At 38.9% G+C, this 16503-nt stretch overlaps 1 protein-coding gene across 1 annotated transcript in view; it reads right to left on the bottom strand.

Moving 5' to 3' along the window:
* Positions 1–1113: 1113 nt before the first annotated feature.
* Positions 1114–16503, bottom strand: part of sv2a (synaptic vesicle glycoprotein 2A) — a 47154-nt gene continuing 31764 nt past the window's right edge. The window contains exons 3-13 of the mRNA XM_085292652.1: positions 15934–16114; positions 14989–15140; positions 14661–14794; positions 12943–13032; positions 12330–12437; positions 11104–11192; positions 9549–9713; positions 8924–9057; positions 6750–6956; positions 5962–6121; positions 1114–5540 (exon numbers count right to left, since the gene is read on the bottom strand). Coding sequence (XP_085148778.1) covers positions 5357–5540; positions 5962–6121; positions 6750–6956; positions 8924–9057; positions 9549–9713; positions 11104–11192; positions 12330–12437; positions 12943–13032; positions 14661–14794; positions 14989–15140; positions 15934–16114 — 1604 coding nt within the window. The 3' untranslated portion in view covers positions 1114–5356. The remainder of the gene's footprint in view (positions 5541–5961; positions 6122–6749; positions 6957–8923; positions 9058–9548; positions 9714–11103; positions 11193–12329; positions 12438–12942; positions 13033–14660; positions 14795–14988; positions 15141–15933; positions 16115–16503) is intronic.

Below are 16503 nucleotides of genomic sequence, written 5' to 3'. Positions count from 1 at the left end.
GTTCAAGGATTATGATGATTATGTGAATCATCTAAACCTAAGTAAATGTGTAGGGTTGCTTAAGCAACCAGTGTAACCAACCATGTTGTCCATTACCTTCATCAAAACACCCAATAAGAGAATATCTTCTGGAATACTCTTTCCCTCAAATAACACATCACCCTGCATTATGTTTTCCTGTTTCAGGCAGTGCATCTGACTGAGTACACCCTTGCTAATGCAGATTTCCACCCTGTTTTGTCATCAGAACTGCCTTAATTCTTTGTGGCACAGGTTCAACAATGTGTGGAAACATTCCTCCAAGATTCAGATGTATATTGACCTGACAGTATCACACAGTTGCTGCAGAGTTGTCACTCTCTTCATCCATGATTTGAATCTCCTGTCCTACCACATGGAACAGGGTGAATCAATGCTTTTATATTGTTTACTCTAAATTCTGACACACGCTGGAGGAAATATAAGGTGAAATCATCAGTCCATAATGCCATCCGAAATGTTGCAGAAGAAACTGAGGCTCATCAGACCAAGCAATGTTTTTGAGGTTTTTTTGTTTGTTTTTTCAACATAGTCTCAGGTTCCTGGTCTTAGCTGGTTTAGCAGGAATGAAACCCAGTGTCGTCTTCTGCTGCTGCTGTAGCACATCTGCTTCCAGGTACAATGTATTGTGTGTTTAGAGATGCTCTTCTGCATAGTTTGCTTTTAACAAGTAGTAATCTGAGTTATTCTGCCCTTCTTATCACCTCACAGCATTCCGACCATTCCTGTCTGACCAAAGAACTGCTGCTCACTGGGTATTTTTCTCTTCTTTTGACCTTTGTCTGTAAATCCTAGAGATGGCTGTGACGGGGAAAATCCCAGTAGACAATCAGTTTCTGAGACACTCAGACAGCCTGTCTGACAACCAACAGCTGTATTAAGTAAGTGTCACTTACCTTTCTTCCCCATTCTGATGTTCAGCCTGAAATTCAGCAGGTAATCTTGTCTACATACTTTCAGTCGCTGCCATCTGATTGGTCTATTAGATATTTGTGGCAATGAGTGGATGAACAATAGTACCTAGGGCGAGTGAATATCCCATTATACTTAATGGTAATATAAAAAACAAAATAATTCTTTTAATTTGTTTATTCATCATGATTCTTTGTTATCCATTGTGATTCCAAAGGGTCACAGAAAAATGTAAACCCAAAAATCAACAATGAGAAAATATAAGAAAAAAAAATCTCACACACCTTTAAACAGAAATGATGCCGCCATATTTACTCTAATTATGATTTATAACTGGTATTTAACATTGATGTATTTACTTGTGTTTCATTCTCATTTACAAAATACATAAAATCAAAGACAACATACAGTATTGTTCATTTACACTGCTTTTTTTTTTACAGCTTTTTGTTTTTTAATATTTATGATACCACAGTTTCTAAACTTACAATCAACTACAGTTTCTACAGCACAGTACAGTGACAAGGGTGATAAATTCTTCCTTACATTTAATTAATGGCAATGCAATTTTATTGACAAAGGCGTCAAGACTTAGGGTAGCTTCAGAGAGTACACACAAATGTCAGCTGTTTATTTCTGTGTCATTATTGAGCCAACAACCAGCATTTCCGTGGACAAGGCCAGCGTATAGCTAATGTGCTCCGATTCCCAATAACTTCAAAGGAGAGAATAAAAGACAAATATCCAAACACTTATTGCTTTGATAACTTTTTGCACTCACAATTGACTGTTGCTCAGGCCACACGTTAATTATAGAAAAAACCCTGTAACATAAGCTAGGATATGTATCTACAAGAGACAATCTTGACGTGAACCGAGTCACCGAGACATGTTAGCGTCTTGACAGTGTACCATGCTAAACAAATACAACGATTATCTTGACATCCTTGCTCTTAATTTCATGGGTGATACAGGACAATATACAGAGAATTGAACTGCTAACGCTTGGCATTTATATTTATGCTGTGAATGTGCGTTTGTGTATCAGTGTGCTCTTAAGGGAGGATCTGGCTAATTTTATTTTCAGGCTCGCTGGCCGTTTGGGCTTCTAAAGATGTTATTTGCTGCAGATTTCCAACAAGAACATCTGAACCCTTAAAGTCAGATTTGTTAAGAGTCGTGAAAAGATGAAAAGTCCAGATGTTCTTGTTTCATGTGACGGGTGGCAAAGACTGACTGCAACATTGGTTTGAAAGGCTTATCTTATTAGTTACATTAGTTATTTTTATTTACATATCTTCATATGTATAACAGAGAATTAATGGTATCATATGTAAACTCAGGGCATAGGAAATATTTGGCAATAATTAATGAGAGGTGGTCTCATGGCACACTCATAGATGAGGGGTCCAATGTCAGATTTGGATCAGAGTGAGACGGGAAAATGTATAAAGGGCAGGTCACTGTCCTGGTGGAGGGGGGGTTTGCGTGAGCACCTCATGTTCACAATTACAAAATTGTCATTTGGTAGATTTTGGTCATTGTGCTCTTGCTAAACCTTGTCTTTCACTTCACTTTCTAGCAAGGCCGCATCCAGATGTGTCGAGAAGGAATCGAGGGATTCTCCACTGTGCCTTTATGACAGTGTTCATTTAGTGCAATGGTTTGTCTGTTGTTTTCGACTGTCTCGAGTCTACGTATGGCTGCTATCCTAAGAAAATGGCAGTCTGGAGAAAAGGATTGTATTCTTGTTAATCTGGCATGTCGATGATTGTTTTTCTTAAACATTGCAAATGTGAACACATCATAATCATTTTGCGGATCAGGGGAATGTGGCAATATTTTCTGTGCTGTTGTATGTGTGGAATTTATGACAGTCAGCCCTTGGCAGTGAGTTCTCTATGATGAATTTCATGTTATATCTGGATACCTTTCAACCATACAGCAGACTTAAACACAATGTCCAAAATTCACACTCTCATCAGCATAACAATCCCCTTGAAATGCAGTAAATCCTGTAACAGGCCTAAAGAACATACAAGCCCCAAAATAAGAACAATTAAGATGAATAACTCTCGTGCGATCACATGTCCTTTACTTTGCCTGAAGTACTTTACAACAGCTCAAATATTTACTCTCCAACTGTTGAACTGTATTTTTTCTTGTTTCAAGAGCAAAAGACAGATTAAGGGACAGTTTTTTTGTTCTCTGACTTAAAGTGCTATTGTTCCACCTTGCTTCGGTGTAAGCTGTGGAAAGCATCGTTCCCTCTCCTGAATCTAAGAGAATCAGATGACACTTGCGTTGGCGTGCACCAAGTGCCCAAAAATCAACAATAGCATCTTTACAGAAATCATGACCTAGCTACTCAGTATTTTCAGGTGGCAGCACAGTGGCTCAGTGGTTAGTGTTTCTGCCTCACACCTGTAGGCTCTCAAACCTACAGAGGACTGTGCTGGAACCCTGGGCGTGTCCAGGTTAAAGCTGCTGACTGTGGTCCACGACAGGCTTACAAATGAGATGTTGCAATATTTTCCTGTTTCTTTTGTTTGGTTTGGTTTTTCTATTGAACTACACCAGCCAGTGGTATTACTCAGCATCGCTCTTCATCTACACATGACGAGAAGCTCATGATGTGCAAATGACAGAGTGACAGGATATAAATACTGCTGCCATGTTAGCTCGCTGCAAACTTCTTTTGATGGGGAGGTGGAGACAATGGAGAGAAAATTATTTATGTGTAACATTATTCAAATCGAGGTTTGTGGAGTTTGGGTGAAAAAAACATGCAAATCTGATTTGGTTTGAACTGTCCTTTAATCATGTCCAGTACTGTATGTTATCGTGCCTTGTTAGTTATCTACTGTATATTAGATAGGTTACTCCACATCCATCCACAAATCAAAGTTGCATTTGTGAAATGGTAGAAGACAAAATAAATAAATAAAAACAAAATATTCAATATTGCACAGAGGTTCAATATTGCACCAAGAAGCACACTCACATTAATGAAAACATTCAGCTCAAACAGATAAAGGTATTTAGGTCAGCTTACACATCTAACACAATCTATGGCTGCATCTAAAACATTAGCTTGTGGGGTAACATTTAAAAAACTTTCTATTATCTTCTTCTTTTTTTTCATGTGTAATAACCAGATTAAATCTGTGGCATGTGCTTTAAGAACAGTTCAGAAGTATTGGATCCCTACATCAGAATAAAAGCACTGTGCTGTCTTTTATGGATAAAAAATATCAAAATACAACTTAATTCAGAGTAATTGATGGGCAGATGCAACATGTGCTGCTTACATGTTGTACTCTCAGTTTTCATAACGTTACATACATACGTTGTGACATGCAGAACACCCTCCAAAGCATACAAGAGACAAACATACTGTAAGTCTGGGAGAAAGAGTACTAAAAAGGCATTTCTCACAAAGGGATATACAGAGTGGCTGGAAACGATGATTGAGTGTGAGATTCTAAACATTTTCTTCAAGTCAGGAAAATGTTAGGGGCACTCACACTGACAAGTGGTTGTGCTTTACATGTACATTTCAACAGATATCTTCACCTTTGTGATTTAAATGGGTTTCATGGTAGAATGCAGTTTTCCCTTTGAGTGGGAAATGTGTATGTATGATCTTATGGCTGCTTGGAGGTGAGCGGTGTTTCACTATAGCAATGCAATAAAGGGAGAGAGGAGCTCAATGGAGCTCCTTATCGCAACAAAAGCAAACCTGGAATGTTCTATTATCTAAAAAAATGGCAGTTAGTCTGTACACCAACACAAGACCTCAGGAGATAAAGAATGACGACAGATCTTTGTTAAGGAGGAAGCCAAGAGAAGAGTGTCTTGGTTTTACCTCGCAAAGTCAAAAATGCTTCAAATCAAGGCAGAAAATGTTGCATTTTTGAGTCAGTGTCCAACAATGGTAAAGCACTCAAGACTGGAAAGGTGAGTTGGATTTGCTCGGAAGAATGGAGGTGACTACAGAGAATTCTGCAACAATGGCTAGTGGTCATTTCTATGAGTCTATTTGCATGGCTCATCATCAAGAGTCCCCATCCCTGACCTCCAACCCCAGAGGAATGTATTTACAGTGTGGGAGACAGACTCTAATAACTAAATATGTCATTAACTATGTTTCTGGTGTTTTCATCTTTTCCAATTTAGAGTAACAATGAGGCACAGGCAGCAGATTTTACTTTAGCTTTTTCTTTTTTACAGCTCTTTGTGGAATGGAGTTGTACCAATCAAATAATTACTAATATTTACCTGCATTACAATTTACTCTTGTAGATGGGGAGAGGTTAGAGTGCAGGATTTGGAGGGCTCTTGAGCTATTCGTTCACAGTGTGGCAAAAACTCTTCTGCCCTCTGGAAAGTTGTTGGTGCCACATTATTGCAGCACCTGGCCCCGCGTCTCAGGTAGTTTGAGGGCCAGAAAACTGCCTGCTGCCAGTGCACCTGAGGCAAACAGGATGGGTACAGCCTTGGTTATGCCAACGAACGAAGTGAAGATGCTTATGCCTAACACCGCCGCTAATTTACAGAGGGCGTTGAGGAAGCCAAATGCTGTGGTTCTGAGAAAAGAAAGATAAGAAGCACAGAGTCACTTCGGTGCCTGAGCATGTTTAAAGTAAACCAGCAGAGAAAACAGTTGCTTGAGTTACCACAGGGTGGTGCTAGAGCTCCTAAAAATCAACAGCGTTTGGCACGCTACTAAAGGTAGTGCTCCTCTTTGATGAGTCTGACAACACAGGTGCTCTTACTTTATATTACTTTCAATATATATATATTATACTACAAGTTATAAATATAAAGTGGAACCCAGAGAAGCTCCTTTTAAAACCATTATTTGGAATCAAGAAAACCCAGAATCCCACAATGTCATCCATCCCTGCAAGCCAACCAATCATAAAGGGGCATCTGTTATGACATAACTTAACACGTCACAGCCTTTATGGTGTCAGGGAGATTTCTGGGCTTGCCTGGATTACCTACCTCTTGTCAGAGGGATAGAGCTCGACGGTCAGCACGTCCAGGGAATTCCAGGAGGCGATGCTAATTCCTCCAAACAGGCAGAGCAGGGCAATCATAGCTGATTCGCTGTTGCCAAAAGAAAGGAAGAAACAGCTGATGCAAGATATCACGCTTGAGCCCGCTGTGGATAAAGAGGGGGAAAGAATGATGTCAGAAGAACTGATGGGATTCCTGCATAACTCAGCTGAAAATGACTGAGGATCAAATCATTTTGCACCTTTGCACATAAATCTCTATTCCACAGAACACTTATTAAACAGATAAAATAAAATGATCTCTCTTTATCTCCCTCTATTTTTCTTTTTCTTATCTAAATCTATAGCTATAATTTCTCATTCTGACCAATAGGATACGTTTCCAGACCAAACAAAATTGTTCCATTGTTCCATCTATATTGCTTTTGGATGAGTTGCCCTTGAACAGAACTAGATGGCATCCAGACATCTTATCATGAGCAGGTTAATGTAGGAAAACTACACATAATAAGGTTTGTGGATTTCTTTTTTCACAATCTGGACAGTGCTGCTTGTTGGCTCTTTTAGCACCACACGGCAAAAGAAGTAATCTTCCACAGGAAAGTTGTCTTTTCATGCCCTCAGGCAGCAGCTGATAAAAGTTCTTTAAAACAAGTGATTTACAGTGCAGAGGGAGTTATATTTAAACGTGTGCTGTATTTATATTTAAAAATGAATTGGATCAAAGCAGGCCTAACTTCTGATTCAAGCACCACTGAGTAACATGGCCCATACCAAGCATCCTCAACCGTCCGATCTTGTCCATGAGCAGCGCAGAGACGATGTTGCCTGGCAACACAGCCAAGGTACCCAGGAAACTGACAAAGTAGACCATGTAGGCATTATTTTCATCACTTATGTCACTGAGCAGGCAGCCCTCTTTGTTGTGCAGGAAAGTGCTGTTGATGAGCTTACAGTTGATCAACCTGTACTTGAAAAGATCTGTGAGGAGAAAGAAGGGATAAGGAGCGATGTTCAGGATAGCAGGAGAGGAGACAGAAAGAGTAAGAGGTTCAAAGAACTGGTCAGTAAACTGCTGTCAGGTGGACAAAGCAAGACACTTTATTAACACTCAATGAATGATACTAAGAGGACAACATTTGTAAGATCAAATATTACTCTTGGACCACAGAGGGGTCACAGAAAATCTGTCGATCAGAAAATTCACACAAGTTGTATTCACTAAGCAGCATAAAAAAGCTGCTTTGGTGCTGAATTTACGAAATAAAGAACACAAGATTACAATGAGCAGGTCCTGTCAAAATTAAGCTCTCTAGTAATGAACCTATAGGATGAGCAGCAATTCCAAAATATTTCCCAGAAGGGAAAATCATCTATCATTCACTGCCAAGTGGAGAATAATGGAAGCAACCGAAGGATGAATGTGAGGAAATGAAAAGGAGAGAGAAAATTAAACTACAGTAGCTCAAATCCATATTCTGGGGGTATTTTGCTACCCTGGAGCTGGACACATGCAGCCATACTGAAGCATGACGCTGAGCCCAAATAAACCTAAAAGAAGAAAACTGAGAGCTGATTGTTATGGACTTTTCTCCATTTAATGTCGACCCCACTTAATTTTTATGGGCACAGTCAAACACTGTGAAAGTTAAACATTCATGACATTTTTACTCAGGATTAGATGATTTTTTTTATTACCAGACCTGTGGTGCCTTTTCCAATTCTTCAGTCTGTATTTAGAGGTGAATCAAACAAACTTCTGTTGCGTATCCAAATTTTGATGATAGGCAACGTACATTGAACATGACATGCGACACAAATGCAAATGGAGAATGTAAGATGAATATGAAACACCTGGGTGCAAAAGAACTGGGATTGTATTAGATGTTTTTTAAAATATAAAGATGTTAATCATCTCTGAAAATGTGACGATATTTATGCTAAGCTTCATTCAGATTGACTCACGCAGATACGGTACATGCAGCCATATGTTACAATTATTATTCTAAAAAGATTTCCTGATATGTCAGACCTTAGAAAATGAAAGTGTGCAAAGTTGAGCCTTTTTTAAACCTGTAGATCTGTACATTCAAAGACTAAAATGAGGTACAGCCCAGCTGCATTTTTCATGTGTTATTTCCTCGTCATTCTGCAGTGTAAAAATAAGGTGCACCATGGCAACTAGCACTAAAGTCTCAAGTTCTGCATAGAAAACCCAAAGAGACCTTAATCCTTAATAAGCAAACAAGTTTCTAATTTCCATTATAACAAGGAACTCCTGGCCAGCAGTGATAGCACAGCTGAGTGATCGCCTGACTTGTGTAAAGACTGCAAATAACCAACAAAGCGAGACCAGGGCGGTGTTTGCATGTGTGGACACAGCTGCTGAATCTGAAACTGTGTGATATAGATTTCCACATGTGGTATCATTTGTCTTTTTCAGTGAAGAAAGAATAACATTAATATAACAATCCCCCGGTGTGTAAGGGGATTTTGCAGCTCCAGAATACTCAGTTCAGTATAGATCCAGTCATTCTGTGAAGGTGAATAAGGAAGCAATTTAGCAGTCTGACAAACAGCCAAACTGCTCAGAGAACACACAGAGCGCACAGAACTCACCGGTAACTATGTATTTACTAGACAGTAGCAACAAACTGTCACTTTTCAACAGAAAACACAGGAGTGAAACTGAGCCAGTAGAACTACTTGCAAGGAAGTTATTTATAAAGAGACCTCTGAAAGGTCTATAAATAGCAAAGAAAGAACAGGGGCACAGAGCAACAGCAACATTACATTTTTACCATAAATGTCCATATATAATTTATTCTGCATTTTTTCAGGGCCTGCTGAAACACACATAAAAGCTTCTAATTTAAAGGTTTTACTTATACAAGACCATATTTTCCTATTATAAAACACCTGCGAGTGTTTGTATGTGTGTTCCCTACCAGTGTTGTAGAAAAGGGTGGCAATGAAGGTGCAGTTCTTGAAGAAGGTGTTGGTGGAGGTGATGTCCTCAAAGTAACACTCCTCAAAGAGGGAATCCTCAAAAACCATAGACTTCATTTTCAGGTTCATAAACCTGCAAGCGAACACATGGAGGAACAGTGGAATTAAGGAATGGAGGCATGGAGAAAATGAACAGGTGCAGCACGGAGGTGGAGAGCAGACAGAGACAAAGGAAGATGCAAAGAGACAGAGAAACAAGTGATTTATCACAAGAGTGTCAGATATGGCATTAGCATAATGCTGTAAATTTGTAACATCTGAAATCACATGCAGAGTTCAGGCTGAAAAGGCAAGGTCAAAGGAAACATCAAAGACAGGCTAGTTGAACATGAAAAAGTCCCCAGGGCTTTCATGCAATCAAACCAGTGTTTAGAATAAAACATTTCGGAGCCTCATTTATATTTGCATCTCATTTGTTGCCGTCCACCACAAGCTAGTTCTGTCTGAATGAATTCATTCATTAAGCGTTGGACCAAAAGGCATCTGACTGACATGAAGCCCAATTCCAAAGGATTCGCTGTCATTCAAAACGCAAACACTAATGAGGAGTAAAAGACAACTCACTTGTCGTTAAAGTACTCTCCTTGACGGTGAACCTGGTTTTCCAGGGTGAAGTTAAAGGTGACGTGTTCTACCTTCTCCTTGACAAAAACCTTGGTGCGCGAGGAGTACTCCTGCTTCTGCAGGTATTTGATCATGTCGGGGAACCACACCGTCAAACCATAGTAGCTGGAAGACAAAGAAAAATTCTCTCACAGAAAAGATCAATTTACCTCTAAGAGAAAAGGGAAAAAAGAGCCAGTGACGCTTTATGGTTATACATAAGTGTCATTTCTTTTTTACCATCTACATAATATGAATTTGCAAGCCGTTTGTTCAGCGCTCTGTTGGAGAGAGCTCGAGGTAATTAAGCCTTCGATTAAGCCTTTAATTAAACATAATGTTGTGTACAGGAACAATAGAATATAACGTCCAGGGAAATTTGATTAGTGACTGGCTTCTAGAAGGATGTTGGAAGACGAGCGTTACTGAGTAAATTAATATTTCAGTGCACTACGGCTTTATGGATTTTCGTTATTAGTTGTATACATAATATATTGGCACTAACTGAAATAAATGTTAGATAAATCCAAGTAATGTTATGTTTTGCTTTAGCAAACTACTGTATCAAACTGAACCTGTTTACCAGGCTTAGTAAAGGTTCACTGGTGAAAATTTATTGTCTTGCATGCCTTTGAACGTTAAAATAAATTCACAACAAATCATTATTTTGTGGATCATTATAAAGATTGCAGCACATGATTCACATTATTTTAAATAAGGCATAATATTTTATTGCACCTTCCGCAACGTGGTAAGTGGTGCCTGAGGACAATCACATTTTTAGGATATGTGTTAAAGATTATTTAATACATGAATATTTCTGTGAAATAGGGCAAGCTGTGCTTTGGTATAGTGGCTAGGCTGCAATGGCATCACAGCCGCATGATTCTTCAGATGTAACGATGACTGTGGAGCAACAGTAACATGATGAACACCAAGATGGCCATGAGAGAGACACCATGAATAACTCTTTGGACCCTGCAGAAAGCAGTGCTGTCATCCTGGAACAGATCCCATCAGGATAGAAATGATGATCACAGAATAAACGTGATCGCCCAAGACTTTGTTCGTATTGATTTGTAGTGCTCATGCCAACAAAACAGCATAACCCTGTGGGAGGGGTCATGGGTTCAGGGTGAATCTCTATTTGATTCTGCTTTTTCATTCTCAGCTACAAAAAGAGCCATTTGAGTGATTCAGCAGCACTGCTGACACTAAATGACATGAAAGTGATCGCATCCATTCGCAGATCCTGCTTCAAGCCCCTTTTTGTTTTATACTCACTGATAAATTCCTGCTTTCACCAACTATTATAATTATGAACCTGCCGTGGCCAGCTAGACCAGGAGATAATGTTGGCCTTTACATTTAAATCACCAACAGCTAACTGACTCCTGATAAACAAACACAAAGCCGCTGTGATCAACAGCCATCTGCTCTTTTTAGTTTAGACAAATAAACAGATTTCACTATGCAACACAGAAAATCCTGCATTAGTTAATACACCTGATCCTACCTGAAGGACATAGAGAACCACACAGCCATCATCATGTAGGTGGTGCGCCGGTACTCGGGAGAGAAAATGGTCTGGAAATTACTCCAAACCTGAAGAAACACACAGACAGACACAAGAGATGTGCAAAGAGAAAGTAATAAATGTAAAGTACACTCAGCTAAAAAGTCAATAGACTTCAGACATTTCTGAAAACAGGGTTCTTTTCACCAACTGTGAGAAATAAAAAGCATCTCCCAGAATCCCTTTCCAGTTTTAGTGTAAACAAAGACCGAAAAGGGAGAACACAAACACACAGAATCACTAAACACACAATAAGATCTAACAAGATAAACAGAGCCTTGGTGAGATTTTTAATATACCTTCTTTTTAGTTACAATTCCTTCAGATCAAGACCAGGTCCATTTTAACAAGTGAAGCCAACTCAAAGCCTGTCAGTGGAGTTCTGATCGTCACAGAAAACAAGATGCTGCCATTTGATTCTGTGGCTCTTGGCTTCTCAGACACAACCTTCAGTCGTCCCAGTTTTAAAAGATCAAAGCAACGATGGCAAAAAATGTTCCGTTTGAGCCTCCAGACCAGGACAACACAAACCAGTGGGAGACTAGATCCATCTTTAACCTCCTAAGACCCGAACTCTTCCACGGCATGCATTTTAATTTCTCTTTGATATTTGGACATATTGGGGCCCGATGAATGTAAAAAATGTGATGTCCACATATGTGAACGGCAGGTCCTAGGAGGTTAATACACAGTCTATGTTTCCACAGACGTAGGACTAAGTAAAGCAACAAAAAGTGTTATCAAAAGACTGTATAAATTTTTCAAATCCACTGATTGTTTTCAAGTTAAAGTAGCTGTATGTAAATGTATCGCTGATATCACAAATTTGCTGTGCACATTTTCTTGTCCATTTGCAGCAACAAGGTTAATGAATTGTGTTTTGCTTTTCTAGTGTTGTTGACTGCTCAGAACACTTTACACTACAAACCACATGAGACCATTTACAGAAACATTCAGTTATTTATTCTATTCATTTCAGGCACTTTATCCATTACACCTGGTTCTGGAGTAGCCATGGATCAAAACAGACCTTCTAATTAATGGACAACCTCCTGAGCCACAAGTAGTTTGAATCCTTTCTCCTTTTCATTCTCGTTCTTTTTCATTTAAATATGTATCAAGTAAGAAATTGATTTTAAAAAAGAATAATCAGGGTTTTTTCTTACCTGATGGAAGAGCGTGGTGAGCTTTATCCTCCATTTCTCGTGCCAGGCAGCACCATCGCCCAGGTTTACCAGCTCATCCATCTGCTTCACTGTTTTGATGGTGGTCACCTGGGAGGTATGATTTAATTGTTCTGTTTAACGATTGTTAATCGTGCTCCTCTTGAGAGTGCTTTACAAATCTCTTTGTTAAAAAAGTTTCATAGAATAATCACACAACTTCATATAAAATGATGTATTTTTCCATTAAAGTTCAGTTAGTATTACAATGTATCCATGTTATGAGGCTAACAGCTGACCAGTAACACCACAATCTGTAAAACAGAAAGTTGTTTTAATAATTTTACTCAAAGAAAAGATTATAAAACATCTTTGAATCACCATTTTTCATTTAAATTATTAATATGAACTGTACAGCCTGAGGCATAAAGAGATTACAGAAGTTTAAAGAGCATCTGTTTTAACTCATTAATATGCAAAAATATGCAGCACAGAGCTCTAAACCTGCTGCACTCTATAAGCCCACAAACTGCAAACTATTATGATGATGTTATTTTCTGCATTAATGCAAAAGTGTTAGCATGAAAGAAGCTTAACATTCTTGAGTGTTACTTACAGAGAAGACCCTCTCGGGGTAACCCTTGGCCCTCATGTTGGTGTCGTGAACTTGCTTCAGAATCATCCACGCCTCGTCATGTTTGCCATTCTTTTAGGAGGGGCACAAAAAAAGATGTTTAGCAGATCTTTCATTTCCATTTTCAGTTAAATTAACGCAGCTTATATTTTATTATTTATTTATTATATTCGTTTTCATTTGGTGTTGTTGTCTTTCCATCATGGATGATTATTTGTTTTGGGTTTTTTGTTTTGTTTGTTTTTAGTTCATTGTTTGTTTTATTATGAATAGATTTTTAATTTTAATGTGACACTCGTTTTCAAGTTATCTTAACTTAGTTTATTCCTAACCATTTGAACTGAAGGCAACTGGACGTCTTTTTGGTTTCTTCAGTACTTAAAATCCTAGATAAAGACAAGATCTTTCATTTACCGTTTGTAAACTAGGTCTGGGCATATAGGAAATCTTGTGCAGTACTTAGAGTCACATTCAGATAAATCCATATTTATACAACTATTAAACAATGTGCACACTTAGATAAATTACGTTTTTGTTTTTCTTAAACAGATAAAGATGTAACCTTCGTGCCCTTGGAGGTGGTTCTGAGATTCACGCGAGCCAGGGGTGTGGCTACTTTCTGAAACACAGCCATACTTCAACATCCTTTGAGCTATTAAAGTTACGCTGGTCACAATTGGCTCGCAAAGAATCTCGAGACTGCGTTATGGGCAGCTGATAGCTGGTGTCGTGAGCCACCACCTCTGTTCAGTGATGATCTTTCACAGTGGACATAGATGGCCTCTTGGATTAGAAACTGAATATTTTCATGAATCAAAAAGAAATCCACTTGCTTTTATTTCTAGCCTTCAGAATACCATGACCTGGATGATTAAGAATGTGCAGGTTATATATAGTGCAGAGTCTTCAGTTGTCAGTTCATGTTCCTCACCCAGCGTCTTGTTTTGTATTTTATGACCTTTTCATTTTGCTTTGGATTTTACCTCAGTCTGCTGCCTCTGCATTTATTTCTCTGCCTGTAATCTTGCCCTCCATTTGATTCTTATTCTTCGTTAAATTTCAGTAAGTGCTGCAGTTATGTTTATGTGAAAGCCTGACTACATTTCAGTCCAAATCGAGACTAAACCACACACAGTACACGTGGAAATGTTTCAAAATGCCAAATGAGAGGTTGTTGATTCTACAGTGTTTTATCTTTGTCTGCCACCAGCTGCAGCTTCATTTACTAAACTGAGATATTCTGATGTGAATGAAAGTGTGTGGGACGTGAGTGCAGGTGTAAAATAAAATAAATAAGTAAATATGTAGAAACAAGGAGATACAAGAAGTGAGAACATCTGGTGGTATAAACCAGCAGCTAACATGATTAGCTAAAAGTGGTTTAGTACTAAAATACTGACAACATGCCTGATTTTTTTTTATATATTGGGCATTTTTAAATAAAAATCAGTTTTTTTTTCTGTGTCAGTGTTTAAAACATACTGAACTGAATTCAGAATCTATGATGTATATTTCAGAATCTCCAATGTTCAGATTTCTCCTGGACGATAAATATGTACATATTAAGTTATTCAAAATGTTTTGGAAAAGTGCATAAGCAGCACTTTGTCTTTAAGGCTGTTTATGCTTTCAAGCATTCAAAATGTATTCAAAAATATATTTCCACAAGGTCTAAGTGGGGTATGAGCTGTCAGGCTGACCTCAAGGTAAAAGCGGGGGCTCTCAGGCATGGTGGTGAGGGCAGAGATGGCCGCCACAGAGGGGAAGGCACACACCAACACAAAGACACGCCAGCTATGGAACTGGTAGGCTGAGCCCATCTGGAAACTCCAGCCTACATGAGGAAAGGAAGCAAGAAGAGACGTGAGACAGAACTGCAGCATTTGTCATTTGCAATAAAAACTGTAGAGAAATGTAAAGACAAAATTAGCATTTACATAGCTTAGAATGGATACTGGCCTACTGGTGCGTGAGGAAACAATCTCGAAGCTTAGAATGTTCATATTTAAATACTGTACATTTTCTTACCATAGTGTGGGATGATGGCCCAAGCCATAGCAGATGCGTAGATGCCACCAATCATCCAGAACATGCAGAGCCAGGACAGATGCTCTCCTCGCTTCTCTTGGGCGAGGAACTCAGAGTAATAAGAAAACACAATTGGGATGGAGCCACCAATGCTGTGGAGTTAAAACGGAAGGTAACCGAATTAGAAAAGGTAGCATCTGTTCCCATAACAAAAGATTCAGTCATTTGTGATTTTTTTTTATTTATCAGTGAATGACTGAGAATTCATTGAACTGTCCATCTTGGTATTATATACATACTTTCTTGCATGTGTGCTAATATTAAATGAAATATTTCTAAAGATTTGTAATATAGATATTAATTCTGTTTGTGTCTTTTAACTATAGCATGTACAGCAAATCATTTTAATGGATTTCACCAAAAATGAAAACAGAAAAATATTTATGAATTATTTCTTACAACCAGCTGAAAGGGCATGATTTCATGCAGGCTGTCATTCTGCTGGCATTCTGCTATAACCACCAGCAATGAGCACAAAATGCTTTGACTAAAATCCTTTTACAACAGCCTTAAGATGCTGCATGCAAGTAAAACTACAGACAGGTTGGCTTGTTGCAGTAGGTCAGTGTTCACATTGTTAGTCAATGACTTTGGACCATGTTATGGAAGCTGTTGACGTTTCTAAGCCCAAACCTGAGGAAATGGGAGGCCCAAAAGTACCTTTCAACACTTCACCTGAGATACAGCAAACACCAAATACAACCAGTATCTAAGGGCACACTATTTTTTTTTCTTTTAATGAAATATAGCCACTTCATATTTAATCTGCTCTGTGCCACGTGACATTGCTCTGCTTATCAGTTTGACTGATGTACTACAGTGGGTCGTGACTGCCTCATCTCCAGCTCTGGCAGCTGTGTCTGAGTGACTCATCTATCCCCTTACCCCACACCAGAGATCAGGCGGCACAACAGGAAGGAGCTGTAGCCCTGGACGAAGGACGAGAAGAAGGCAAACACACTGTTGATGGAGAGGGAGATGAGGAGGGTCTGCCGTCGCCCGATTCGGTCGGCCAGGCCGCCCCACAAAAACGCCCCAACCATCATCCCCAGGTACACAATCAGACCTGGAGGGAGGGGGGATTAAGAGGGAAGAGTAATGGAAGAGAACGTCATGGGAAGAGATAATGAGACGGAGAGAGACAAAGGGCAAGATAATGAGTTATTATTCATCAGTAAACTCATTGATATTACTTCCAGCCTCCACTTGCACTTTCATTAAACTTCCACTGCCCAGTAAATTAGCTCATCTGACTGCCTCACTGGACTCAAGCATTTTGCATTAAGCATGAAACAGCAAGTTAATGCAATATAATCATCCAAACCATATATTTCATAGCAAAGAGGGTCGTGGCGTACATCTTATTCACAACAGATTTTGTGAAATATGCAAAATATCATCCTTCACTATGTGTATAATAAAAAAGAAACACTGATCTATCCCTAAATTGTATAA

This window comes from Mchenga conophoros, linkage group LG11 (genome assembly GCF_057382185.1).
Source record: "Mchenga conophoros isolate Kocher_MC1m ecotype Shallow Benthic linkage group LG11, M_conophoros_male_GT1.1, whole genome shotgun sequence".
NCBI classification, from domain to species: Eukaryota; Metazoa; Chordata; class Actinopteri; order Cichliformes; family Cichlidae; genus Mchenga; species Mchenga conophoros.
This window is presented reverse-complemented; position numbering and strand designations above follow the sequence as displayed.